General features: G+C 32.8%; 1 protein-coding gene and 1 long non-coding RNA gene across 6 annotated transcripts in view; both read left to right on the top strand.

Moving 5' to 3' along the window:
• NOF1 (U3 small nucleolar RNA-associated protein) overlaps nt 1-19,803 on the top strand; it is a 30,892-nt gene extending 11,089 nt beyond the window's left edge. For 4 of the 5 annotated variants that reach the window (XM_089724712.1, XM_089724713.1, XM_089724711.1 and 1 more), the window contains 15 exons: nt 1,924-2,114; nt 2,919-2,991; nt 7,210-7,266; nt 7,408-7,446; nt 7,557-7,645; nt 8,353-8,417; nt 8,654-8,700; nt 10,532-10,591; nt 14,172-14,243; nt 16,037-16,066; nt 16,156-16,250; nt 16,914-17,019; nt 17,184-17,246; nt 17,351-17,422; nt 18,909-19,396. In XM_089724712.1, coding sequence (XP_089580838.1) covers nt 1,924-2,114; nt 2,919-2,991; nt 7,210-7,266; nt 7,408-7,446; nt 7,557-7,645; nt 8,353-8,417; nt 8,654-8,700; nt 10,532-10,591; nt 14,172-14,243; nt 16,037-16,066; nt 16,156-16,250; nt 16,914-17,019; nt 17,184-17,246; nt 17,351-17,422; nt 18,909-18,983 — 1,134 coding nt within the window. In that variant the 3' untranslated portion in view covers nt 18,984-19,396. Of the gene's footprint in view, nt 1-1,923; nt 2,115-2,918; nt 2,992-7,209; nt 7,267-7,407; nt 7,447-7,556; nt 7,646-8,352; nt 8,418-8,653; nt 8,701-10,531; nt 10,592-14,171; nt 14,244-16,036; nt 16,067-16,155; nt 16,251-16,913; nt 17,020-17,183; nt 17,247-17,350; nt 17,423-18,908; nt 19,397-19,567 lie in introns of those variants that run through there. The other variant, XR_016322042.1, reaches the window with a different exon arrangement.
• Nucleotides 19,804-21,505: 1,702 nt separating this feature from the next.
• LOC105636480 (uncharacterized) lies at nt 21,506-25,804 on the top strand. Its single transcript, XR_016322257.1, has 6 exons — nt 21,506-21,825; nt 23,790-24,739; nt 24,820-24,885; nt 24,974-25,102; nt 25,177-25,233; nt 25,340-25,804. It is a non-coding gene; the product is annotated as an uncharacterized LOC105636480 (long non-coding RNA).
• Nucleotides 25,805-26,604: the final 800 nt, after the last annotated feature.

The raw sequence follows: 26,604 nt of genomic DNA, 5'->3' as shown, positions 1-26,604 counted from the left end.
TACTAATATAGTTCATTATCCAATATTCTAAATGCCTTTGCTTAAGTGGTGTTCAGCATGATCATTAGGGATGTAAAACCATGTTTGTTCTTTGTGCTTGCATGTATCATAAAATTTGTGGAAACTACAATTTGATTAGCAACAGTTTTTCAGTTGCTTGCTAAAGCACTGGAATTCACATTGCTGAATGGTGTATATAATGTTTACTCGAGTGGTAACTATTCATAGTAATTAAAGGCGCAAGGCGCGCTAAGGCACAAAGGGCCGCTGGAGCCTAGGCGCTAGCCTCAGTGAGGTGAGGCGTAAAAATAAAAAAATTATTAAAAAATATATAATACCTTCAAAAAATTGGAAAAAAGATTTCATCAATAATATAAAATATATATTGATATAATTGTAAGTTCCAATTTTGATTTTTGTAAAAATATTATGTTAGGATTTAATTGTGATTCTTGAATCTGTTTTGAATATAGTTGTAACTACATTAGCTGCAGCATGGGATCTATATAAAAAGTTGTATAGCCTCTTCTCTTTCTTCTTTATTTTCCCTATCTTCCATAATTGTCTCTTTCTTCTCTACTCTTTCTTTTCTCTAATTTTCTACCCTTTTCTTAATATCCAAACACACTCGTTAGGGTTGCTATGCTGAAATCCTAACAAAATGAGAAAAAAAATTGGCAGCATAACCCCTTATATCTGAAGATTTTGAATTAGAGAAGGGAGTAGAAGCAAGAGAGATTGAAAAAAATAGGTACATAACTGAGTTTTGACGGAGGATAGAGGGAATCTGTTGATTTTTCTTCTTCTTTTCTTCCCTTATTATTATTATTATTATTTTTTAACGTAAACATATATTATTAGAAGAGAGGAGGTGGCTAGGTCATATAATCATAAAAGGAAACCCTAGTCGATACTGCAGGGAAGAAAAATATAAAAAGCGCGCCTTTTCTGCGCCTTGCGCCTGTGCAAAGGTGCGGGCCTAGGCCCAAAAGCTCTCGCCTCATCGATGTTGCCCGCCTTTCAGTGTTTAAGGCTCTAGCCTTCGCGCCCTACGTAAAGTGCGCCTGAGGCACGCCTATGTAACTATTTGGTTTAGGTTTCTGCATTCGAATTGAAAGATTCTCTGCTTTATGATAACTCAAACAAGAATGCCTTTCTGGTCCTTCTAAAGGTGAATAATGTGACTGAAGCAGCACTTAAAGTCATTTTAACAGATGTGGGACATTAATGCCCTAAATCATTGCCCCTAGATATTCTTCCATTTTCTAATCACGCCATTGTTAGATCATCCAATTTGGACTACAGAAGTATTATTTTATTTTTTTTTCAATCCGAATACCTGATGCATATGTGCTATTTAAGTATATACGCAAAGTAGAAAAAGCTGTTGAAAGTGAACTTCAGAATCTCTACATGGTATCCAAGTTGGAGAAGTAATAGTTTGGTGGAGTTATGGAGGTCATAAAATATCTCAATAATATTTTAAGATATTAATCAGGTTATGCTTGTATTTATATTAATGGAATTGTACAAGAATGCAAATGGGCCATGTATTCTAGTATTAAAATTTTTTAAACATTATCTAGCACGTATCATTGGATATCAACTGTTAAAATAATATCATGTTGGTTTGTGCTCTTCAAGACTTGTTGCTGCCCAACCTGTAAGAAAAAATGCAGATGTTATTTTGTGCATTCAACAGAACCCCAGATTTTATGCATTCATTACTCCAAACTCAAATGCTGTTCTATATAAGATGGTTGCCTTACTCCTTTCCATTTGTACCTTTTTATTGTTTCTTGTCTGTATTGGTGCGTAGTTCTCTTTTGATTCACACTCATTGATAAAAATGTTGGAAGGGTTTCTATTTCTCTATTTCTGTTATGAATTAGAATTAGCTATACTTTTTGTCCATTTTTATAGGTCATTGTGGAGCATGCTGATCGTTTCCATAATGAGTTTGGACCACAAGATGATGACAATGTGGATCATGATGAGTCCATGCAAAATGGTGGAAATTCAAAACCTATGAAGTCTTCAAAACCGGCTGACCATCAAGCTCTTTATGGTGGAAATTCTGATGATGACTTCATGATTGGCATCAAGTTTACAAGGTAATTTTTTTTTTTTTTTTTTTTACAGTGGTGCATCATTTGAATATTTATGTATACTATCTAAGCTGTTAAATGAATTTCAGTGTTCTTACACTTAAAATGCTTCTTTTTTGGGATCTAAAATCTCATTTAGAAGTTTTTAGAATGGTTTATGCTTCTGGGGCTTTTAGGATGGTCTGTTTGAGTGGTGTCCAACTTTACTGGATAGCATGTTATCTTGGTTTCTTTCTTTCTTGTTTGCTTTTTTTTTTTTTCCTTTTTATGTTCTGCTTTCTAGTTGTCCATTGAAATAGTAGGATTCCTTGTTTTCGATGTCCATAGTGTACACTCCTTTCTTTCTACTACATCAATAAATTTTCCTTTCTTATTAAAAGAAAGGATAGTGGAGAGTTATGTATGTGGTAATAAAGTCATGAATAACATTGGATACTTTAGCAAAGATGGTGATATATATTTTACATGCAAAAATCTTTGGTTTAACTCTTACAACTTTGTGCAAGATGCAAGTATCAAAGTTATCCTGCTATGTGAAATATTCTTAGTGTAGCTATTTGTTTACATTTTATCGGATCTTTGTTTTTACAAACTTGCATCAATATTTGATGCAGTAAATTAATTTCAAGCATGCTGTAGTGTTTAGACCCCTTTAATACAATCAGGAGGGAAACTACCCTCTCGTTTTTTCTTCACCACATTAATATAGTAAAGAATGAAAAGAGAGAACATCAATTTGCACCTTTTTATCATTTATACTTTTTTTTTTATTATTTTTTTATTTTTCCTCTTTTGCTATTTCTCTTGTAGGGGGAGCATAAAGCTATACAGTGATTTCTACTCCTCCGACATGATTGTTGCCTCTCCTCTCAACTTGAATGCGGTAAGCTTGTACCCATCTTTATTCATTGCTCATAGACATTGTTCTTTTGTTCATTAAGCTTGTAACTTCTTGTTATTATTGTTATTTAAATTTAATCATGCATCTCTATAGACATATCATGTTACTTTTGATCAGAAAAAAAGAGTTTGATTGAAATGGACAAGGGTTTAGACTTTTAGAAGAAAGGCAAAAGCAAAGTATATGTCATTTTTACATAAATATGTGAAGTTAAGAACTAGAAAGGCCAATGCAAGACCTTAATTTGTTGCATCATATGTGCAAAAAATATATGCCATGTTTCCAAAGAGTCTTGCATGGCAGACAAGGGCAATAATATATGTCATGATGTCTTTCTCCACCTGAAAACATTAGGGATCAAGATTTCAATTCATTATTTTACATTGATCTATGCATGGCATTTATTTATTTATTTATTTTAATTTTCATGTGGCATGAATTATTAGTCTTACCTGCCACATGAGCAAATTCAAAATTTATTTAACTTGCAATTTGACTGGTGATAAAAATGAAACAACTTCAAATCTGATTTCACCTAAGAGTATATCAGTAATAAAATCGAAAAGAGGAAGGGTTTCTTCGTGTTAGCCTTTCTAGTTCTCAGCTCTATTTATTTATTTGTTTATTTCAGTTATTCCATGAATCAAGTCATCTTTGTTTATTATTTGAATCGCTCAAATTCAATTAGAAGGCATAAATGCAACCTGGAATTTATTAATGTTTCGTTTTGTGTAATTTTAGCTTATGTCACCAACTTTTGGAAAGATTGAGAACACTTATATCGTGCATTAAAAATAAATGAGGTAGAATTTTAAAAGAAATTTAAAAGAATCTTTTTTTAATAAAGAACTAGGTTTAATTAGAGGATTTATTGGTATGAAACATTAAAAAATTCTCTTTGAATATTGCTTTATTTTGCAATGTTATGGAGTATTTGAATGAAGAGAAAAGAGCATGTATCTTCAAAAATTTAGTTTGTTATAGTTGTTAAAGGTGTACCAACCCCTCGGACCTCAATTCCTTGATGGCGAGTTATGGTGTTGATGCACGTGGATTTTGATTCTGCAGTTTCTTTTTTCTTTTTTACAATGTATCGGAAGATCAAATCTATACTATTGATCCTACTTTCTAAATGAGATTACTGGGAAATTTAGCACAACGTATAAAAATTTATAGTTTTAATACTTAATAAGAAAATGGCAGACTGATGGAAGATAAAAGACAATAATAATAATAAAAAAAGACAGAATGACATGAAGGGGGAAATGGCCATTTATGGTTATATGCTGTAATAGGTTCGTTCTGTCTCTCCCATCTCTTTCTTTGTTCTTTTGACTTCAATTTCTTCAGCTCACCAAGCCCCAGTCATAGTCCTTTCTTTTCCTTTCTCTTGATGTTATATTACCGCAAAGTAATTCTGCTGCCTCTTGGTCCCACCTCCTGCCGCCGTCCCCCCCTCCCCCTTTCTCTTCTTTCCTTTTTGTCTCTCTGCTTACCCTGTCTATCTCTCTCTCTCTCTCTCTCTCTCTCTCTCTCTTTTATGTTGTTATTTTTGTTTTTATTTTTATTTTTACACATTGTTATTAAATTATTGATGCCCATTCATTGTTCGCATGGACTGATATTAGATTTTTCATTTTGAGCAGAAACCCTCTAAACTTAGGGGATGATTTCGGTATAATTTTAATTTTATATAGTTTGTTGCAGTCAAAATAAAATGATAAATATGGAATTATGAGTGTAGGATTTGCTTAAGACTTCTAACATCTTTAGTTTTATTTTCTGTGGATTTCAGAAACATGTGTGCTAGAACTAGAATTTTATATGTTTTATGTTGTTGGTATTATCATTAATTGATTATTACCGGTCTATAGGTTTAGGTATATTTCTTACATTGCACCTCATGTTGCTTAGGGCTGTGCCTTTGCGTCGTTGAGGGAACCCATTGTGCCTTGCACCTTTAATAAATATGAAATATGTCCTTAAGTTCATTGTAGGACAAGGTGATGCCTTTGGCTTCGGGCTTATGCTGTCATGCCTTTGGAGCTCTTACTGCGTTCTTTAATTGTTATCCAAACTGATTAGAGGGCATCAATTCTTGCTCTTTTTTGTTTTTCCCTCAAATTACATACATACATATTATGTACACACACATATTCTTATTTGTAGTTCTCCATTGAGTTATATGGGAGGATCCTCTGTCTTTTATTTATTTTCGTCTCTTTCTTAATAAAATTTTCTTCTTACTAAAAAGAAAAAGTTAATCCAAGACCCTATCTGATATGGCAGTTGCTTGGATTCAATATTATAAGGATATAACTCTATTCATATGACTTTTTTTTTAAAAAAAAAAAAAAATGAGGAAAGAATGTCTTGTTTATTGTTGGAGTATGTGGGTAATCCCACGTCGGATAAATACAACTAACCAAAAGGGCATATAATGTGAAGGGTGAACCAACCAAAACGGCTTAGGCCATTTTGTGTTAAAGGTAAGCCCAACTCATTATAAGCCCAATATTAAACATATAATTGAATTTGATGTGATTAATTGCTCCTAGGGCCCAGATTCTCAATATTTATCAGCACAAAATAAAAAAGAAGAATTTAACAAGCTTTGTTGGATTTTAGGTCTCTGGCTTTTTCCTCCTCTTCCCTTTTTTTTTTTTTTTTTGGTGGGTGTGAGATTCTTTTGAATAGCCTTGATCTGGGTTGAAGTCACAATTTCTCAGCTCTCTTGAGCAATGTGTTTATTTGGTTAAGCGAGGTTTTTAAAATTTTTTTAATGGCATTAAGGATTGACAAAAGTTTGTATTTTGGAGTAAAACGTGTGTTAAGGTCTTGTTTAGTGCTTCCTTGTATTAGCAAAGCTTTTTAGTGGGGATAGGTGAAAATATGCTGAGGTTGAGTGTTAAATTAATCTATGTTTCTATGTATGTGTTAAATTAGATTTGAGGTAAAGTTAAGTATGCTCTAGATAGAAAGTTAAGGCAAGGTTGCAAGCTACTTATGTACTTAAATCTTGTAACTAGATCTAAATATAAGCACTAAAGAAATTAATGGTCTACCACTATAAGGTTCATTCTACAGAACCTTTTTGTATGTACTGCGTCAGTAATTCACTGCTCTATCATTTCTCAACAAATGGTGAGTTGTGGCTATAAACACATTGTACCCAGTTTTTATTTTCCTCTACTTGTTACTTTTCATTATAAACAGGAAACTTGATTTGATGGGGCCATGTATGTTATGGGGCTTCATGGGGTAGATATCCAATCTCACTTAAATATAAAAATACGCCCCCCAAGTCCCAATATCCAGCCATGTCTGTCCATGTTAATGTATGTAGGGTATGTTTTGTTGAAAAGCAAGTATGAGGAGAGGATGAAATTTTAACTTTCTCAGTTGTTTTTATTTTGGAGGAAGAGGAACTGATTGGATTTTTTTTTTTTTTTTTTTTTTTTTTTTTTTTTTTTTTTTTTGGTTTGGGGAAAGTAGTAGAAAAAATGAAGGGTGTAAAATATAAAATTATTAAGACATTCTTATTCCTCTTAATTTAGACGTGGCCCAAAATGTTTGATAGTTACTGATGAAAATGTGAGTTAACATAAAACATATCTTATGTTCCCTTTTCTTTCTTAGTCATCTCATCTCGAAAAGGAAAAAAAAAAAAAAAAGTGGGCCCAAGCTAGTAGGTTAGATATTGGTAATCTTTCCTTGGGTACATATCTGTCCAACCAAACAAGGCGAGTTGTGCGTCCTTTCTCACCTCTCCTTCTACCCCTTTCCCTCCTAGTTTTCTTTGAACCAAACATAGGTCTTTTTTGGCTATATTGATACCGATCAACAAGGGAATCCCTAATATCAAATGACAGGTACTGGAGCTCTTAAAGTTTCAATGAGGTAGCCATAGGGTCTCTTCTGAAATTTTCTGGCGCCCATTTTTCCTTTCTATACAGTAATTTTATCTAGATAGCATTGGGAGGTTGATAATTTTTGTTTAAATATTATTATGGTGGCAACTCGGACAGTTTATTTTTTGGATGTAACAGTGGCCTACTATACTTTAAAATTTTACTAAGGGATGCTATAATTTGCACTGGCTATTTTAGTTCTACTATTAATTTTTCAAATGCAAATAATTGGCAATTATCTTGTCCAATGTTTTGAAGCATGTAATTAACAGCGTGTTGTTGTTGTCAGAGAATTGAAAGTGCTATTGACAAGAACACAGACTTTGATTATCTTTCTTCTATAGAGGTAACACGTTTTTTTACTCACCAGTTTTTTTGGACTCAAGAGTATGCTATTAAATTTTAGTATCTTGTTTCTTTTTCTTTTTCGCCTATATTACAATGCTTAAAGCTAAGCTAATTGATGCATTATGCTTGATCTGAGCAGGTTCTTGTAATTGATCATGCAGATGTAATATCAATGCAGGTAAATCAAGAAATTTCTTGGTTTAATTGTATTGTTTTTGTGTCATTTCATCTATGGTTTATATATTGATTTCCTTTCTTTGCTTCCTGCTTTCGGCAAATAATATTCAGAATTGGAACTTTCTCTCTAACATTCTTCAAGAATTGAACCAAATACCTTCTAAGCAACATGGGACTGATATCATGCGCATACGAAACTGGTATGATTCTGCTCCTGTTTTGCTTTTACAAAGCTTCTTCTTTAGTGTCTACTTTCTGTAATGCTCATCTTTAATATAAGGCCAAATGATAAAAACATTTTGACTTTGTAACATTTGCAATTTTGGCTAATTCTTTTGGTTTTATCAAATTTTAAATATAATTTGATATTGGTAACAACTGTTGCAAGGCATGAATTGCAGTCAACGCGCATCTTCCTTTGCTGAGATAGCACCCACATGGCATGCTGACTTGGATGAACAATGTTTATTAAGACTTTGATTGGCAAATCAACCCGACTTTGACTGACTAAATGAGTTTTTTAACTATATTCAAGTATTTTATCATAAAATTGGAAAAAATGGTAAGGTCAATCAAATAAACAATTGTTTAATCAATATGTCTTGTGAGTTATAACTTAGCTAATGAACACACCCTTAAACCTTGATGTCAGGTGTAGAGATTGTTTCAAATGTCAATGCACTAAAAAAAAATTTTATAATTTAAGAGAATTGATCGAAATTGTTAATGCATACATAGCTTTGGATTTCTGTATCATTTGGTCATAATATGATTAATTGTTGCAGCAGCATTTTTGAAATGCTGTGTGCTTAGAAGAATGAAAAAGCTTGAATGTCATCCTTTTTGGGATTATTTAGCACGATTGCTTGAAATATATTGACCCATTAGAATTGTTTTTCATGTTTAGGTATCTGGATGGAAATGCAAGATTTTATCGTCAAACAATTATTTTGGGTCATTATGTAAACCCAGGTAATTCTCCCATTTGTTTCTTCTAGTATATGAAGGCTTTTCTTTATAGTTTTGTCTAACTCACTCCCTAAGGAAGTGGGGAAATGGAGGGCTTGGGTTTGAGTGCTTCTATGATCCATCCATTTTTCATAGTATGTTGTGATATTTTATTGCTTGTGTATATATATTGCAAGTTTTCCTATCCAAACCGATATACTTATGAATAGTTAATTCATGTTTATGTTTTGTTCTTTCAGACATTAATGCTTCATTCAATCACCAATGTCTTAACTACCAAGGGAAGGTGCGATTATTACTCTTTTTTTTTTTTTTTTTTTTTTTTTTTTTTTTTTTTTTGCTATTGCACTCTTCATGCATATCCGAGTTTTAGGATGTAGCTTTTGGGGTGTGTGGTTTTGCCTTTTATTGAGGCCTGAAAGGCTATCACTTGATAGGAATGGAGTGGAAAGTCAAGTTTCTGAGAACATGAAATAAAACTATTTTACCAGCCATATGTGATGTTGGGGGAAAATTTATAATTTGATAACTACAGTTCATGGAAGCTAGAGGTTAATGTAGCAATCAAGAAACAGACCACAGGAAGTAAAGCTCATAACAATCTAGTAGTTAAGAGGAGGCCTGAGAGGGGACCTGAGCATAAACCCAGGCCTTAGCTATCATGCCCATGAAGATGCATTGTATCACCCGTCTAAAGTTCACGTTTCTGAATGGTATAAATAGTAATGATTTTTAGCTTTAAATCATACAGTAAACACAGTGTCTATAAATTCTTGGCCTACAAGTTCTCCTGTAATTTGAGTTGAGCCATTGGATGGATTCAAACACAATAATCATGTGATTTAAAAAATCCAATATAGGAATTGATGATAATGATTCTGTTGCACTTGTTTGGCCATTACGAAACAAGCGTAACGTGAAAATTACTATAGCATACTCAAAATAACTTGAGGACCTGACACCATATGGATAATCTTTTAGATAAGTTCCAGCAGGGGATGATGCCAAATGATCATGTTTAGCTTAAATCAACTCTTCCTCCTTTCCCATTGTTTGCTTACTCTTATTTTGTTCTATTTAGTGTTCTCTTATGTTTATTTTGACTTCTCACCATCTTTACATGATTGTCAGTTGTTTGAACACAAGTGATAAGAAGAGGGGGGGAGGGGGGGGGGGGGGAAGAAGCAGCTACCAGCATGAAGCATTGTTCAATATTAGTTGAAGTCATATGTACAATTTGCAAAAACAATAGCAACCCCTAGGAAAGCCTAATTCAATAAAAACTTGCAAGATCATAATGGTAAAACCTATATTCTACCACCCAAACTACCTCTAGAAAAACTAAAGTTAAGGCTCATATTTTCCTCTTCCTTAATTCAGTGCTTCATTTCAGAAACAGAAATTGAATTTATAAGGTCATTGGACCCAAGGTTACAATACATACTCATCAGACATCGTGGCTCATTGGAAAGTCTGGACCCAAATGACCAAGGTTAGGGAGGAAATTGCTTTTGTTTTGAGAGGTTCACTTTTGCATCTTCTATTTGAATAGAATGAAGCCCATTTCACGCTTTCTTTTGATCTATGGTTTCATATACTCCAATAGCACTAGTGACACCACCTCATGTCCAGCAATTTCCGTGGAATGCACACTGAACCAGCACCTCTGCTGCCATGAAGTTTTTAATTTTATTTTTAGCATTCAAAAGACTAGGATCGATTCTGTCGTGCTTGTTGCTTAATGCCTCGATCATTTAATTTATGCTAGGCTCTTTCTCCTTTTGTTCTGAAGCTGCAGGAAGTAATAGCATAATAAATAAATGATACATGCTTAAATTTGAAGCCCTTTAAATAGCAAATGAAGTGAAAATAATTAGAAACACAGAAGTCAACTACTAGCTGTCTGCAGGAGACTAATAAATTGAAGGGTTTTCTTTTGTTTTTTTTTTTTTTTTTTTTGTAATTCTGACCCTTATTCTGTGCTTCTGCCTGTGGAGGAACACATGAGCCTTGTCCATGTCCTACATTTATCCAGATAATGGTGAAATTTTTTTGCTCCATTTTGTTGGAATCTTTTGCAAATTTTGCAAGAATCATTTGCTTTCTATTATTTACAGGTAAAGTTGGTGTCCGAGTATAAAGGTGTTCTTTTAAAAGTCTTGGTCCAAGCACGACAGGTATGGCTGCTTGACTTGTTTGTTTCAATTGTTAAATTATACTGTATGCATTAATGAACTGGACAGATTGAGCTAGTATTGATGTAATTTTTTCCACGCTTATCGCTGCGTTAGTTTCAATTTGAGCCCATAATAAGACAAAAAAACTTTTAGTCTCTTAAGGTTCATTTACTATTATAATTTTTGTTCACTGTTCGAACAATATGCCTATTCTTGGTCATTGATGTCGTGAAAGATATTGAGGCACATTTAAACTTCCATGATAGAACGATTAAACCCCTGATTGGAAAATTTTTGTGGAATTCATTTGTATCTGAAATGAAAAATCAAAGGTTTGAATTCTGTGGAAATAAGCATGACTATCACAAATTTTACCTAAACATATGGAATTTCCAAATAAATTCCAAAAAAACTAAGCAACCCTAATTTTTTTGACAAGACTACCCTCTTTCCTCGTCATTTTATCTCTCAATCTCTACTCCTTTACTGTTTCTTTCTTCTCCTTTCACTATTGCCACTTCCAATCTCTATAATTTTTTTTTTTTTTTTTAAAGTCTCTGCAAATTTTGTCTTGATGGAAATCGCAAAACTTTTTTGGCAATTCAATACCACGTTTTTAACTAATCTTACTGAGTTAACTCGCTTGCTGCATGCTTTTAATTCATTCCCCTCATGCTTTTGTGTCCTTTGAAGGACTGAAGATGAGTTCTTTGAGTCTAGCTTTCAATCTTTCGCCAGTGGTTGCTTACGCAACGACCACTTCTTTTGTTAATGGGTACTTAAGATTTCATGACTGCATTGCATATAGTTCATTAGGTATTTAATGTTGGATTGTCCTATCTTATGTTAAAAAAATTGGCTATTAAATGGAGAATTTATATCTTGGAGAAATTTATATCGATTGCTGTTATTTATATTTTAATCAAAACAATAAAACCAAAAATATTATGTTGTATAGCGTAAGGCCAAATGCATAATTTGCCTGTGTTTTACATGTAAATCCTTGTGGCTCTCCTATAATTTGCGAATAACCTATTATGATGTTGTACTTTTCTATTTTTTACCTATTACATGCCTCTTTGGGGCTACCATTGCGTGTGAGTTGTACTCACCTTGAGTTGGTGAAAAAGGCTCTAATATTGCAGTAATTGTCATGAACTAATTTCCATATAATCTGAACATAGCGGCTCTAACTTTTCTTTCTCCAGTAAAATAGCTTGTTTGAAATTTAAAAAAAAAAAAAAAAAAAAAACATAGCTCAAAAAGATCCTAGGGAAAAAATTATAACCATTTCCTGTCCTTTTCTTCCTCGAATAGCAATACCACAAGAACAAAAATGGCACCCAAGAGACAAATTACATGATTATTTCCTCCCTTATTTTGCATAAAAAAGTGCCATATACAAAGTCATTCATCAACCAAAACAGAAAAAAACACCTAAAAGATTGAAGAGGCCCACAAAACAGTGCAGACACATATACTTTCTTTTGGCAATTTAGTCAAAAAAGAAAAACCGAGTATGGAAACCCAAAAATGTCACTCGTATTTACTATTTATGTTGTTGCTGGTATTGCTTGTATCCGGTAGGAGAGCCTCTCTTCTTCATCAGATTGATAGTGTAGAGGATCTATTTTATCTCTCTCTCGCTCTCTCTCTCTCTGTATACCTTAATAACCCAAGTATAGAAAAGAACTTGAATAAGGGTCCTCTGGTCTTTATCTTAGATGCCAAGCTTGAGAAAGAGGAAGAGAACTCAAAATCCAGAAAATAAAAGAGAAAAACAAAGCAAAACTCAAAACCCACAGATAGAAAGAGGTGTTTTTAGAGAGAGAAAGAGGTATTGTGTTAAAGAACAACAAAACAAAAATAAACACAAAACAACCAATGATAAATGAAAAGCCAATTGGATTATTATTGTTGAAAGTAGGGGTGTAATTTGGACAGTATGGAACGGAATGACTCATTCAAATTCTGTTCCAAAATATTTTGAAATTTGAAATTGCAATTCATTCTATTCCAAATACTTTTTGGAATATAAAATTTTATTTCATATCATTCCATTGAAATTCATTAGTTTCAAATTTCTTAACCATAAAAACAAATCTAACATTTTAAGATGTAAATTTTAAAATTTAATAAGGAATAATCACCATATTTTTATATATACATACCAAAAAGACATAATTAAAATTTTAAAATAATAAATTAATATCACCCTTAACATTTAATAATTCAGTTCATATAATCAATATCTTAATAATTTATAATAATAATAATAATAATAATAATAATATAAAATCAACAAAAGATAATACGATTTGTATTGTGATGTATCAATATATGTAGTCACCAAATCAATTAAAAAGTGCTAAATCCACAAAAAAAAAACTATATATATATATATATATATATATATATATATATATATATATATATGAGTTTAAGCATGCTAAAATATTTCAAACTATATAATGTAATAAAAAGTAAGACATTATAACTTAAAATCGAAGTTTTCAACCCAAGAAAGTATATATGGGTATTCAAGCACATAGTATATATTAAATGCTAATTAGGGTTGGTTAAAATATTCTATATATCTAAGTAGTTTTAGAATTAAATAGAAGTTTTCTTAAAAAATATGGAAAATTAGAAATATTTTATTCTAATCTTTAATTTAATATTTTATTTTAAAATATATAATTACAAACTAAAGAATAATAAAATAAAAATTCGGGATATGGATTGGAATGTGTAATTTTTTTTTTATTTCCATTCCATATTCCATGTACCAATATTTTAAAAAACACATTCCATTTTGAATTCTATATTCCAAATTTCCATTTCAAATTTACATTTGGTTCGGAGTTTTGATTTGAATTGGAATATTCCGATCCACGTCACACCCCCTAATTGAAAGTTAGAATCTTTTTTCCTTTTCTTTTCTGGGTTTTTCTTCTCTAAACAAAAAAGCAACAAAATTTATTTAAAATAAAAAAAAGGAAAAGAAAATATAGAAGAATACCAAAGTTGCCAGGTTTGATGGTTTAAGACTCTTCCATCGCGCGTGCTTTTTCACTTTCCCGTTCTAGCGTGGCAAGGTATGTAATCGATACAAAGTAGAAAAGTAAAAGGTCATAATAGTGCACAAAGTTTTTTATCTAAATACAGGGGCCCAAATTATGAATTTGGCCTATAGCATAAATATAATTATGTTGTATAACACAACCAAAAATACACATCCACCTAAAATACATGTGCACACACAAACACGATTAATGAGCACTGATGTACACATTGCAATAATACTTGAGTGCATTATCAGCTTATTAGATTCTTTGGCAGATTTCTGTTACTTTCCCCTAATGATTTAGTGTAGTTACATTGTTTATTCAAATCTTTTGTCAGCTTGTTTGTTCTTGCGTTGGCATGATAATTCTTCGACTAATGATGCGTGTGTGCAGTTTGATTTATGAGCGATATTTTATGCTTCCCTATTTTATGTAAATGACTTATTTTATGAGCGATAATTCTTCACTATTGTTGTGTATGTAAATGACTTATTTTATGCTTCCCTATGTAGGTTTATGAGCGATATGATGCAAAGTCAATGCCGGATGCAGATGATGCTCGTCTTGAATATTTCATTAAGAAGGTTCCTCTCTTAACTTTGAAGTAGTTGTTTAGATTTATACATCTGATACTCATTGAAAAAATAATTGATCGTGATTTTGAACCTGTTCTTTCCATGAATCCTCTTAACTAACTAAGACAAGAGATCCAAACTTAAAGTAGGAATCAATTTGATTCTACAATACATATTGATTGGGTAGATCGGGAATGGTTCATGACAAAAACTAGTAAATCTCATTTCATTATAACCTAAATAATAATTTCATACAGTTTGCAATTATAGCCAATCTTTTTAATTTTATCTGTCATATGCATTTGCATTGGTTTTAATTATAACCAACTCAGAGTGGAATATTTTAAAACTCTCAAGTTGTACATGAATTGACAGAACGAGTCAACAAAATTAGGGAGAATTTCTAGAAACTGATGTTCTTTGGATTCTTTTTCCCCCCTAAAAATGCGGTTCTAACCATCCCTTCTAGTCTTGCTTGGGTCCTAATAATATTCTTTCATAGACCATGGTCGACAGAAATCCTATTCTTTCTAGCTTCCAAATCAGCCATAAACTTGATAAGGGAAATTAGTAATCTTGATGAGAAGGAAGAGGTAACATTATTTTATAATGAGGGTAATAGGGGAGGTCAGGGAGGAGACCTCTACATCATTTTATTCGAAATAATTTTCTTGAAGGCTAAAGTTTAAGTTTTTTATGGCTAAAAGGAGTGTTAGATCTGTTGGAAAATTTGAGATGAGGATTGGTTTTAGTTTTCTCAAAAACAAAACAAATGCTTCCGCCTCAACACATAACAAAAGAAAAGTTGAAGATGAAGAAAAAAACACACGAATCATTATTCAAAACAAATGATCTACAACATATAAAACAAAGACTTTTTCCTTCTTCATCTTTCTAACTCTCTGTCTGTCCATCTCTCTTAGCTCTGTTCAGCTCTCTCTCTCTCTCTCGCTTTCTCTTTCTCTCTTTCGAAGCAGATCCCTTTATAGGAAGAAAATGTTTTCTACTCAACAACTACTACTTACCGAACAAGACGTAACCATATATCTTCTTTCCATAAAACAAGGACTTCTATCCTTTTTAACTAAGACAAATTATAACAAAATATGTCAGCAAAATCTCATGTCTTCAACAATATGACCATAAAATAACAAATATGCAAAACAAGAGAATTTTATGTGAAGCCAAGATTGATAGGATTGTTTTAAAGGATGTCATAGAGTTGATAGAGTTGAAGAGAGCTTAGTTTAGTCTGCTTCTATAAATCTATTCAAAGTCAGTTGATAAAGGGCTTTCATTGTATAATATGAATTTTTCCAGTCAATAATAATTCGGGTTCATGGCTGGAATTATTTAAGGAGGGAAATTGTTACAACTTAAAAGAAGCATAATGGGGACAGTCAATATCTGTTGGATTTGAATGGCTTTCTTTTAAGCCCACCTGCAAAGGTGTTTGAGGGTCATGTTTTGAAAGTGTTTGGGGAAGTTATGAAAAGTTCAAGTCCTACCTTAAAAAGTCACATACAAACAATTAATTATATGATTTCTTTTTTAAGATTGAAGATAAACATCACATGGACAAAGTGGGTGTTTATGTCAGAATCTTCTGATGGGCGCAAATTTTTAATGTAGTGTTGATACCTCATGAGGTTACAGATCCTATATGAATGTTTGGAAGGTTATTTATATAAGCTTAATATGGAGAAATTTGCTTTTAAGAATTTTTTGGGTGATTGGAACAAACCTGCTTTCTCATTTGCCATAGTCAGATACCGAGTGTAATGATGATTTTCTTTATGCAGGTGTTTCCAAAGATTAAAGATTCTACCCAGGTTCTTTTTCTTTTTCCCTTTTGCAAATCAGATATGTTAATTTTCATACAGCCACACTTTGAGAATTCATTATGGAAACTTTTTTGCAGGGAGGAATCATGCTATTTATCAGTTCTTACTTTGAATATGTTAGACTCCGCAACTATTTGAAGTCACAGAATGCATCTTTTTGTGCAATTGCAGAGTAAGAAGAACTCTTTCTTGCATGTATTTATTGTTTTTAGGTTTAATGATAATAACAGCCTGAATCTTTATGTGAATTTTCAACTGCACCCAAATTTTTAGAAATGAATGATTGCTTCCTAAATTTGATAAACTAGTTTCAATTGGACTTGATAATTAAAAGTTGGAAAAAAGAAAAAGTATGTATATATTAATACTAATCTAAATAAAAATATTTTTTATAGATTTTCCTTTTCCACCCTTTCTCTTCCATAATCACCTCTCCCTCTGTTTAAATGGTTAAAAACTGTGATTTTTATGAGTTTTCATGTCAGAAAATGTTTGATACAATGATAAAAACTTTATTGATCACAAATTCAGAGAGGAGAGAGAAATGGAATGCTAGTGAAGAAGAAGAATAAAATACTTAAATTAGTATTAAAATAATTTTTTTTTTCTTTCTATTTTTATATGTTGGGTAGAATTGTAAATGACTTGTTAGATTCAGGATGCAATGGAGCATCTTTAAAAGATTTGGTACAATTAGAATCCATGCTAGGTGTCCCCAACACCCCCCCCCCTCCCATTAGGCTCTATTTAAGGACATTTTTCTAGAAAACCATTAGTCTTGCTGAGATGTAAATTCCCACAGCATCGTAGTAATATTTTTAGCTTTTTTCTTTAGCTACACTAAACCGGAGGATATATCTCGTGCACGAGTTTGGTTTTTTGAAGGAAAGAAGAAGATTTTGCTTTATACTGAGAGAAGGCATTTCAGCTCCAGATATAAGGTTCTCTTGACCTGATTCCTTTATTAAATGTCTTGTTACTTTTGTTACACCTCTAACAGCTGGTTCAATTTGTCTTCTCTCATACAAGAATATTGTTTCCAGATATTTAAATCAGTAATTAGATATCATGTAACTGTAACTCTTTTCTATATTCTGATGACTAGATTCGCGGCATTCAAAGTTTGATAATCTATTCTCTTCCCGAGAGAAAGGAGTTCTACCCTGAGGTGAGTGCCGGCATAGCTATCAAAAAGATATGGGTTTCACTGTCATTTTCTTTCTTGATGTTATGGAACTCCTGTTTGACCTGGAATCTTTCTACTGCATGTAGGTGGTTAACATGCTTGAAGGGGCCCAAAACATGACATGCACTGTGCTTTTTTCTCAATTCGATCTGCTTCGGGTAAAAGCTTCTTTCTCTTTCTTTTCTTTTCTATAGCATGCTTGGGATTGGACGGAAACTAGTAGCTTATACTTCCCAAACTTCCTTATAATCTAAATTTATGTATTGATTTGTCTTTTTATGTTGCAAAATTAGAGTTTGAGTCAATTATGAGAAAGTAAATAGCATACATTTGCACATTATTCAAGTTGACAAAAGTCTACATATGTGCAGAGCAAACACCTATGTTCGATAGGAGAATACATTTACGCAAGCAATAATCATTGGTATTAAATCTTAAAACCTTTACAATACCAATCCTCATAAAACCTCAAGAATACCATACCTTTCATAAGCACTTGTATTATCACAAGCTTAAATGTTAAAGCTTCTACAAATAACTTCCAGTTTTTGAGTTAACCTCATTCCTTTTCATTCAGGATAGTAAAAACTAAAATTAATGTCTCTAGCTTGGATCAATTTTCCCTAAATTAAAAGATTTACCTAATCCACCCAGCGTAGGCAACTTTTCTCAGTATATTTTGCTACCAATTGTATACTGCTATATTTTCGTGCGTCATTCATTCCATATTTCAGGTCAAACAGATATGGATCAGTATTTCACATGTGTGTGATACAACGATTTTGCTTAGAATCATAATTAGTAAAAAGCTCAATATTGCGAGCCTTTAGATATATGATTGTTCTAGATGTGATAGATCCAGCAGTTGTTTTGCAAAAATGTGAGTTACAGAAATTACCGAGCTGTGTAGAAAAAAGTTTTAACTTTTGCTGGTATAACTTTATTCTAATTGATGTGTGTGCACCTGCATGTGTACCAGTGACTAATTATGATGGAGAATAAACCAGAGCTTATGTTCTTCAGTAAGAAATTAAGAAACATGCCATTAGAGACTGTTCAATAAAATCTTGAAAAAATTTGTATTCATTACCACTTCAAGCATTTAGGAACAGAGGTAGTATTAGAGAACCATGAAACCTGACATTTAAAGATTTTCTTGTTGAAACAAGTTCCACATTTTGTAGAATTGCTTTACGAGTCTATATTTTCAAAACTAGTGCTTGTAAATAAAAATGCGCTTAAAATTTTTTTCCTTCTTGTTTCTATCGAATTGGTTGTCTGAATCAAATTCTACTGGAATAAATAAAATTTGCCAATGGAACTCCAAACTTAGAAAGGATATAAGCCACTAAAGTTAAAGGTTCTAGATACAAGCTAATAAAGATATATATTTAAAATGAATTCAATGATAGATTTACATACGTTAACTTATTTGCAAATGAATTTTTTTAATGAAATTCATGTGAAAGAAAATATATTCCACAGATTTATTTCAAACGCTATCTGAGTGTTTGACTCTCTCTGCCTGCCATTTCCTCAAGTTCTTAGACTGTGACATCGGTGAACTCGTCATTTATTCATTTTTGCTTCTCTCTCTGATTCATTGCATTTAATATATTTGTTTATTATGCTGGGATGCCTTAGCTGAAGAGAATTGTCGGATCAGAGTACGCAAGAAAGATGGTCAGATCAGAAAAGAATGTATTTTTATTCCATTAGTTGTCGTCAGGTTCAGAACATCCACAACTGCAACATTGAAGAATCGGCAGGACGGGTAAATCAAAACAATTGTTTACTAACAACTTTACTGGCAAAAGAATTGAATGGAAAGCAGAGTTAGATTAAAACACAAAAATGAGTATGATGATAAATTGATAACAGTAATTTAAGAGACGCTTTACCTATCCGAAAGATGTTATCTAAAAAGAATAATATTAAGTTTGGATTCAAAGGTTTGAAATATTTGATTTTTGTTTAAATTGTTCACAGGAATGTAAAGCATTGTTCCATTAAAATGGATATCTAACAATGCATCTTTATTGGACATTTGTATTAGAAAACGCGAATTCAATGCAGGATATTGTATGAGTTCAGAACACAATTGAACTAAAGATTTTGGTTGGAGTAGTTTATTTTTTCTCTAGCTTTATTTATTTATTTATTTATTTTTTTAAACGGCGGAATGATTGAAGATGGATGATTAGCCATTGCATGCCTATTTATATTGATGAAAGACTCTCATATCATCGTTACTCTCTTCTGTTGGCTGGCTCTTATTCTTTTTTTTTTTTTTTTTTCCTTAGTTGCAAGCCGCTGCTATTTCGGCGAGAAGGATCCAACACAACCACCGCTATACTTATCACCTAAATAAGTTCAAGACGCGCTTTACAAAAATAAGTTCCAACATTCCTATTTTTCTTTTTTTCACAAAATTTTGAATTTTCTTTTAAATTTTATTTTATTTTGATTGGACTTTAATATTCCTATTTAATAGATAAATATATAATTACGTAGTTTGAAATTTTTAATTTTTTCCTTATCTATATTTCTATATCAATTCAGTTTTAATCCATTTAACCTAAATATTTTCAATTATCCACAAATTTAGAATAGAATCCAATAAAACACAAAATTTCTTCTTTTACTTTTCAGTATTACAGTTTCTATATAATACTGCAGCAGAGTCTGCGCATTCACACTTCCGTCTCAGTATTACAGTTTCTCTCATTACTTGCCTCAAATATACTATGAACTATATGTTTTATCATTGTAGCTAAATAATAACAGCTGCGCGTAATGGGGAGCGGGTAATCATTTTAATGGTGTTCTTTATATTTTTCTTCCTCAATTCTTTAGTTCTCCAACTTAAACATCAATTTCCGTTGTTACTTATTTTTTCAAAATGTTTGTTTAATAGTTTTTATTAGTATTTTGTTTATCAGAAAAGATTTTTGGCTCATGATCCGGACCATAGGTGGTTTTGGCCATGTCATGAGTAGTTTTAGAATGTCCAATGTCAATATTACCCTTATTAAATATTGTGTTTTGAAAATTGAAAATTGAATTTAAAATGTGTATATTTACTCATTTATTCTTGAGAACCACATTAAAGTGTCATTATAAAATGTGTGGGGTTAGATGACATTAAATGCAATAGGAAAAATGTTAAACATGCAAACATTATTATTAATTATCTTTAAACATCATATTTCCATTCTATATATACTTGGAACTAAATTAAATCACTTGATTTAGTCAAATTTGAAATTCTATTCAATTGGGAAACCCTGATTAAATTAAATTAAATTAAATTACACCTAGTCATACTTGAGAATAAATTAAATCAAGATATTCTAATTGAATAAAATTAAGTCACCCTTGCTTATGTCACATTTAAAATTTTGATAATAAGTCACCGTCATTCTTATTAGTTATTTTCAGTTTTAAACTACTTTCAATTCAATTTCATTTTTTAAATGCAATATCTTAATTCAATTATATCTAATGTACTTTATATTGAAAGATTATTTTCTCTTTTGATATATATATATATATATATATATATAACCTAAATATTTATTTTACTTTAAAACATTTACATTGCTTTTACTGAGACTGAGAGCAGAATTTTGTGTGCACCATAGTTAAAGCAACAACACGACCTACTTTATTGTTCAACTGTATGGTTCCACTTTCATATGTCAACCAATGAATATGATGGATTGAAAATATAAATTTTAAAATTTTATATCTTGAAAAAAAAAAAAAAAAAAAAAACTCTAACCGACACAAACATCTAGGCAATGCCTCTTGCATCCAGTATTAATATTTATTAGCATTTATAGCCCATACACCCAGTCGATTTATAAAAAAAATTATGACTATTTTGTTACTATGTCATTCTTTCTTCCGTGGAGAAAAAAAAAAAAAATACTCATAAATTTAATTGGTCTAATTATAAAAAAATTCTGAACTTTGAACGTTTTAACCGATTTAATCAATTTTTTTAATTTTATCAATTACTATAGAATATTTATTTTTTAGTAACAATTGTGATCTCTTTCAGACTCCGTTAGAAAAAGGTTGATATGTCCGTTAAATACTGATAACACAGCAGCTGACTGGGATTTCCACTAAGCACTAACAATGCCAACACCCCCCCCCCCAACCCCTGTAAAACAAAACGATGTCGTTTTTAGCAGACATCTCAACCCTCAACCTTAACAACAAAACGTCGCCGCCTCCATCTATCTCCCCTAAATCTGAACCAGAAAAATGACGCCGTCTTCTTCATCTCTCTAAACCCCAATCGAAAACGATGTCGCTCTCCCAATGTCAACAGCTGCTGTCGACATTCCCTTTTCCTCTCTCAAATCCCTAAAAATGATTCTCTAGAACCTTTTATCCCTTTTCATGTTGAAGAAAGCGTCATATAATATAAACAAAGGTTGGTGGACCTCCATTCTTGTGAAGTGAAGACAAAGGACTGTGGAAACAAAGCTGGTGGTTGGGGAAAAAATAATTTTGGCGGACATTCATCAAAGCTTGCACCATATCTGAGGTATTCCAGTGCATAAATTTTTTAGATTAAGTGTAGTTACTATAGTTTATTAATTTTTTTAGGTTAAGAGTAGTTTATTCCAGTGCATTCGTATGACCGGGAGTCTCTAAACGTTGCGCTGAATATTTCACCATAACTGAGGTTTTAGGGTAATGGGTATAAAAAACATGTTTGAGATAACAAAAGAAAAGTGACATTTGTATATGAGAGCAACTCATTCAAACTGTTAATGCATGCTTATTTATGAAACAGATATGGATGAATATTTGACCATTCGATTGTGGCATGGTGGCATCATACAAATTGATTTTGAAACTCCTTATGTTGGTGGGCTGCCTATTTTCTTTGATAATTGTGACCCTGACAAGATGTCATTAATTGAGATAAAGGGTTTGGGTAAGGAATGTTGGTACATAGATGGTGTAAAAATTGCTCTTCAAGTCCCAAACATAGCAGGACCTGGTTCCATAAGGTTGATGAATAATGATATAGATGTGTTAGAGATGGCTGAATATGGCAGAAAAAATTATTTTGTAAACATTTATGTGGAGGCGATTGATGATAGTAATCAGGGAGAAAATGATGTAGTAGGTAATTTGCAAGAAGGTCATAATCAGAATTTGTAGGAAGTTAATGCTGAAGGGAGTGATTTTCATAGGGTGAATGTGAGGGAAGGAAAGGACATTGATTTGCATAGTGTCAATGTGGGAAAAGGAGATGACACTTCCTCTAAGGATTTTGATTATGTGCCTGCTGAAGAAAGCTTATCAAGTTCTGAAGAAGAAATTTCCACTGAAGATGAAGAATATCATTTGGCAAGGAGGAATAGAAAGAATGAAAGAATTACAAACATGGTTTTCTGCAGGAAAAAGATGTTGGTGAGAATATAGTTCCAAGAAACAATGTGACTGTTGATCAAGTGCGATCTTCTGTGAATGAAGGAAATAGTGGCTATATAAGTGTTTATGACGAGACAGGTGAAGATGTGATTACACCTCATAGTAGTGATAGTGAGGTTGAAAGGAATAGGTTAATAAAGTGAAGGAGGAAGATTATTTATGACCCTCAATGTGATTATTCTAAGCTGAAGTTTACACAGGTCTTGAACAATTTAAATCTGCTGTCCAAGAGTTTGCAATTGCAAATGGGTTCAATGTGAGATGGTCTAGAAGTTGTTTTGAGAGGGCAGATACTAGGTGTGTGCAAGGTTGCCCTTGGAGTGTATATGTTGTTGAGCTACAAAGGGAGAAGAATTTTGTTGTCAAAACTCACAATGATGTACACAAATGTTTCAGGAGCCTAACAAATAGACAAGCAACTGCAAAATGGATTGCAACTAAGTTTCTCCCCAGATTTAGAAAGAAACATGAATGGGAAGCAATACAAGATGAGTTGAAAGAGAGGTATGGTCTTACAGTTAATTTGATGATGTGCTATCATTCCAAAAAGAAAGCTCAAGAAATGGTCAGGGGGTCTATTGAGGAACATTATGCAATGTTAAGATCATATGATGCTGAATTGCATCAAGCTGATACAAATAGGAGGTTTGAGTTTTATTTTGAACAAGGTTCAGTTGGTGTTTTTAAAAGGTATTATGTTGGATTCTCATGCCTTGTGAAATCATTTAAAAGAAGATGTAGGCCCATTATTGAGCTTGATGGATGCTTTTTGAAGACAAGATTAGGTGGGATTTTATTGAGTGCAATAGGTAGAGACCCAAATAATCAAATGTACCCAATAGCTTGGGCTGTGGTGGAGATTGAATCTCAAGTAACTTAGACTTAAGTCCTTTGAAGTTCTGTTTGAAGAATTGGGCTTAGGTGATGGGCTTGGTTGGACTTTTGTAAGTGACCAACAAAAGGTAATTTGTTCTTTAGGGCTTTATTTCATTGCATTTTGGACTTTTCTTGTGCTGCATTTTGGTATGAGCTTGAAACTGTGTATTATTTTGTCCTTGCCAACAGGGTCTTATCAATGCCATTCAAGAACTAGCTCCTTTTCTAAACATAGGAACTGCGCAAGGCATATTTATGCAAATTGGAAGAAGACTTACAAGGGTGAAGCTTTCAAGAAATTGTTTTGGCGAGCTGGAAGAGCAATATATGTTGCAGAATTTAGGAGTGTAATGAAGGAACTCAAGGAATTAAGTGTCACTGCACATGATGCATTAATGAAGCAGAATCTTGAGAAATTTTGTAAATGCTACATTAATGCACTACCTAACTGTGATATGATCGAGAATAACTTATCTGAGACATTCAATGGGTACATTATCAATGCAAGACGTTTACCTATTATAGACATGTTAGAGGGAATTAGGAGTGTCTTAATGGAAAGGATGTATTTAAAGAGGAATTTGACGCCAAATTCTAGTGATGAAATCCCACCAAGAGTAAGAACAAAACTGGAAAAGGTGAAGCTGGAACCTAGGTACTGCACCCCTAAGCCAACAGTTGGAGAGACATTTCAAGTGGCTATGGGCCAGGATGCTTTTGTAGTAGACTTAAATGGAAAAACATGTTCATGCGGGTTTTGGGATTTAATTGGGATCCCCTGCTGCCATGCCCTTTAATGTATCAATTACATGAAATATGATGAACTTCAACTCATTGATGGTTACTTGAAGAAGGATACATATTTGAAGTGTTATGAAGATGGTTTGAAGCCATTAAATGGGAGAAAAATGTGGCCTGAGGTGATGTTAGATCCAATCAAGCCACCAAAATATGAGAAAAAAGCTGGTAGACCTTAGAAGGAAAGGGCAAAGGCTGCAGATGAAACCCCAAAGGCCAATGGCAAGTTGCCTCGTACTTGTTCCCAAATGACATGCCAATTTTGCATGCAATATGGCCATAATAAGAGGAGTTGCAAGATGCCAAATACAGCTGCAACAACAACCTCACAGTCACAACAGGTTGTCAACATTTAACTTGTACCTAACATACTTTGTTGCTTAACTTAGATTAGCTGATGGTGCTTGTGAATTTTATGCAGGTCAAAAAAAGAGGTAGACCCCCAAAAGTACCTGTCCCTGTTGCTACAATTGAATCTCAACTGCCAGTAAGTATTGGTATTTAAAAATGCTTCAATCTCATGATTCCTTCTCCATATGTATTTAAACTTTGAAAATGTGAAATGATTATGTCAGGAAAAAAGAGGCAGACCTCCTAAAGCACCAAATCTACAATAGCAGCCTTCTATCTCCATAGCAGATGTTGTGCCTAATGCAAACAGAGTAAAAACCACAGCAGCAATTGCAGCAAAAGATAGGGCAACTGTGAGTAGGCTTCACCTTTTGTATATTTGCAATGCTGAGTTTAATTTAATTTCAATTATGTTGTGAATTTGTAGGCTTCAAAAAGGTATGGATGCTGTGTTTCAACTGAGACTGGCAGATTGTATTTTCAGGTACAGTTTCATATCTTAATACTGTGATCCCTTGATTTGCAAACATAGCAGTTCATGTTTTGATTTGCAAAAGAATGTTGATCATTTTATATTCACGTTTCCATAGGAACCTATTACCAATGCAGCCAAATTTGTTAGTGGAAGTAGAGTTGATGCAAGAAGAATTTGTCAGAGCAAAGGGAAGGAACCTGCAATAATTTCTCAGAAAAAGGGGAAAGAACCTGCAACAACTTCTCAAAGAAAGGGGAAGGAACCTGCAACAGTTTGTCCGAGGAAGGGGAAGGAACAAGCTGCTATAAGAGCAACTCAAGCTAGGAAACTAGGAGGCCTTGTTATTGGCAGCCAAGAATTAGCTATTACTGAGTAGTACTTTAGGAATGTATGTTTGCAGCTTAGGCATTTTTTGTAAGGTTTGATGTTATTTTTGGATTCTCATATCAAGCCTTAATGTAAGACCAAGATCATGTGTGACCTTACAATTTGTTTAATTTTGATGCCAAGTGTGTTACAAACAGATTTGATTTTCACTCACATTTACACTTAATGAGAAGCTCAGTTGATTGTTTACATACATTTGTATGTTATGAATGCCAATTTTCTTAGAGGACTCTATTTTTGGAAGCAATTATTTACAAAAGAAACACAACAAATGAACTGGACAAATTTATGAACTCATTAAGTCAATTTCCATTGTTCACATTCCAACCTAAAAGCAGATGCAAGCTAATTAAACATGACAAGTAACATTGCCAGCAAACAAACAATACACATTAAACCCAGCTTCTCCCTGTAATCTAGCTTAACCATTTCCATCTTCATTGAACTAATCTCACTCTGCAAGGCTTGGTTTTGTGCTTTAAAGTCTACCAAATCATCTTTTCTCTTTTTACATGTTTGCTCCAACTGTGCTATCTTTTCTACATTTAGCTCGTCCTTCTCCTTCATTAACTTGATTTGCTGCTCCAGTGACTGCTATTAGAAATCGTAGTACTTCCTCATCACGTGGGAGACTTTCAAGGTCAAACCACTTAAAAAACCCACAATCTTTATCTCTATCCTGTAAGAAACAAAATTCATAAACATACACAACCATTCCAGAAACCAAAAATCACAAAATGACTTCAAATAATACATAATCGCATCAAGTGTACACTGCTTTGCCTTCCAATATGAATAATAAAAGAAACGCCCTCCTGGATTACGAGAACTCCATGATGTATACAATCTAGCCTGGAGATTGTGCCTGCAAACCACTCTCGCCCTCGAGCTCACAGTTATTTCTGTCGCTTGGCTCATTTCAATTCCATTCATCGAGGCCATCTGTGTTGAAGAGAATGGATTAGTAGAAAGATCAATTTGAAGTCACAATTA

Source organism: Jatropha curcas, chromosome 8 (assembly GCF_041381405.1).
Source record: "Jatropha curcas cultivar XTBG-Jc1 chromosome 8, XTBG_Jcur_1.0, whole genome shotgun sequence".
In the NCBI taxonomy this organism is placed as follows: domain Eukaryota; kingdom Viridiplantae; phylum Streptophyta; class Magnoliopsida; order Malpighiales; family Euphorbiaceae; genus Jatropha; species Jatropha curcas.
Note: the sequence above shows the minus strand (reverse complement) of the source record. Positions and strands in the feature narration are given on the sequence as shown.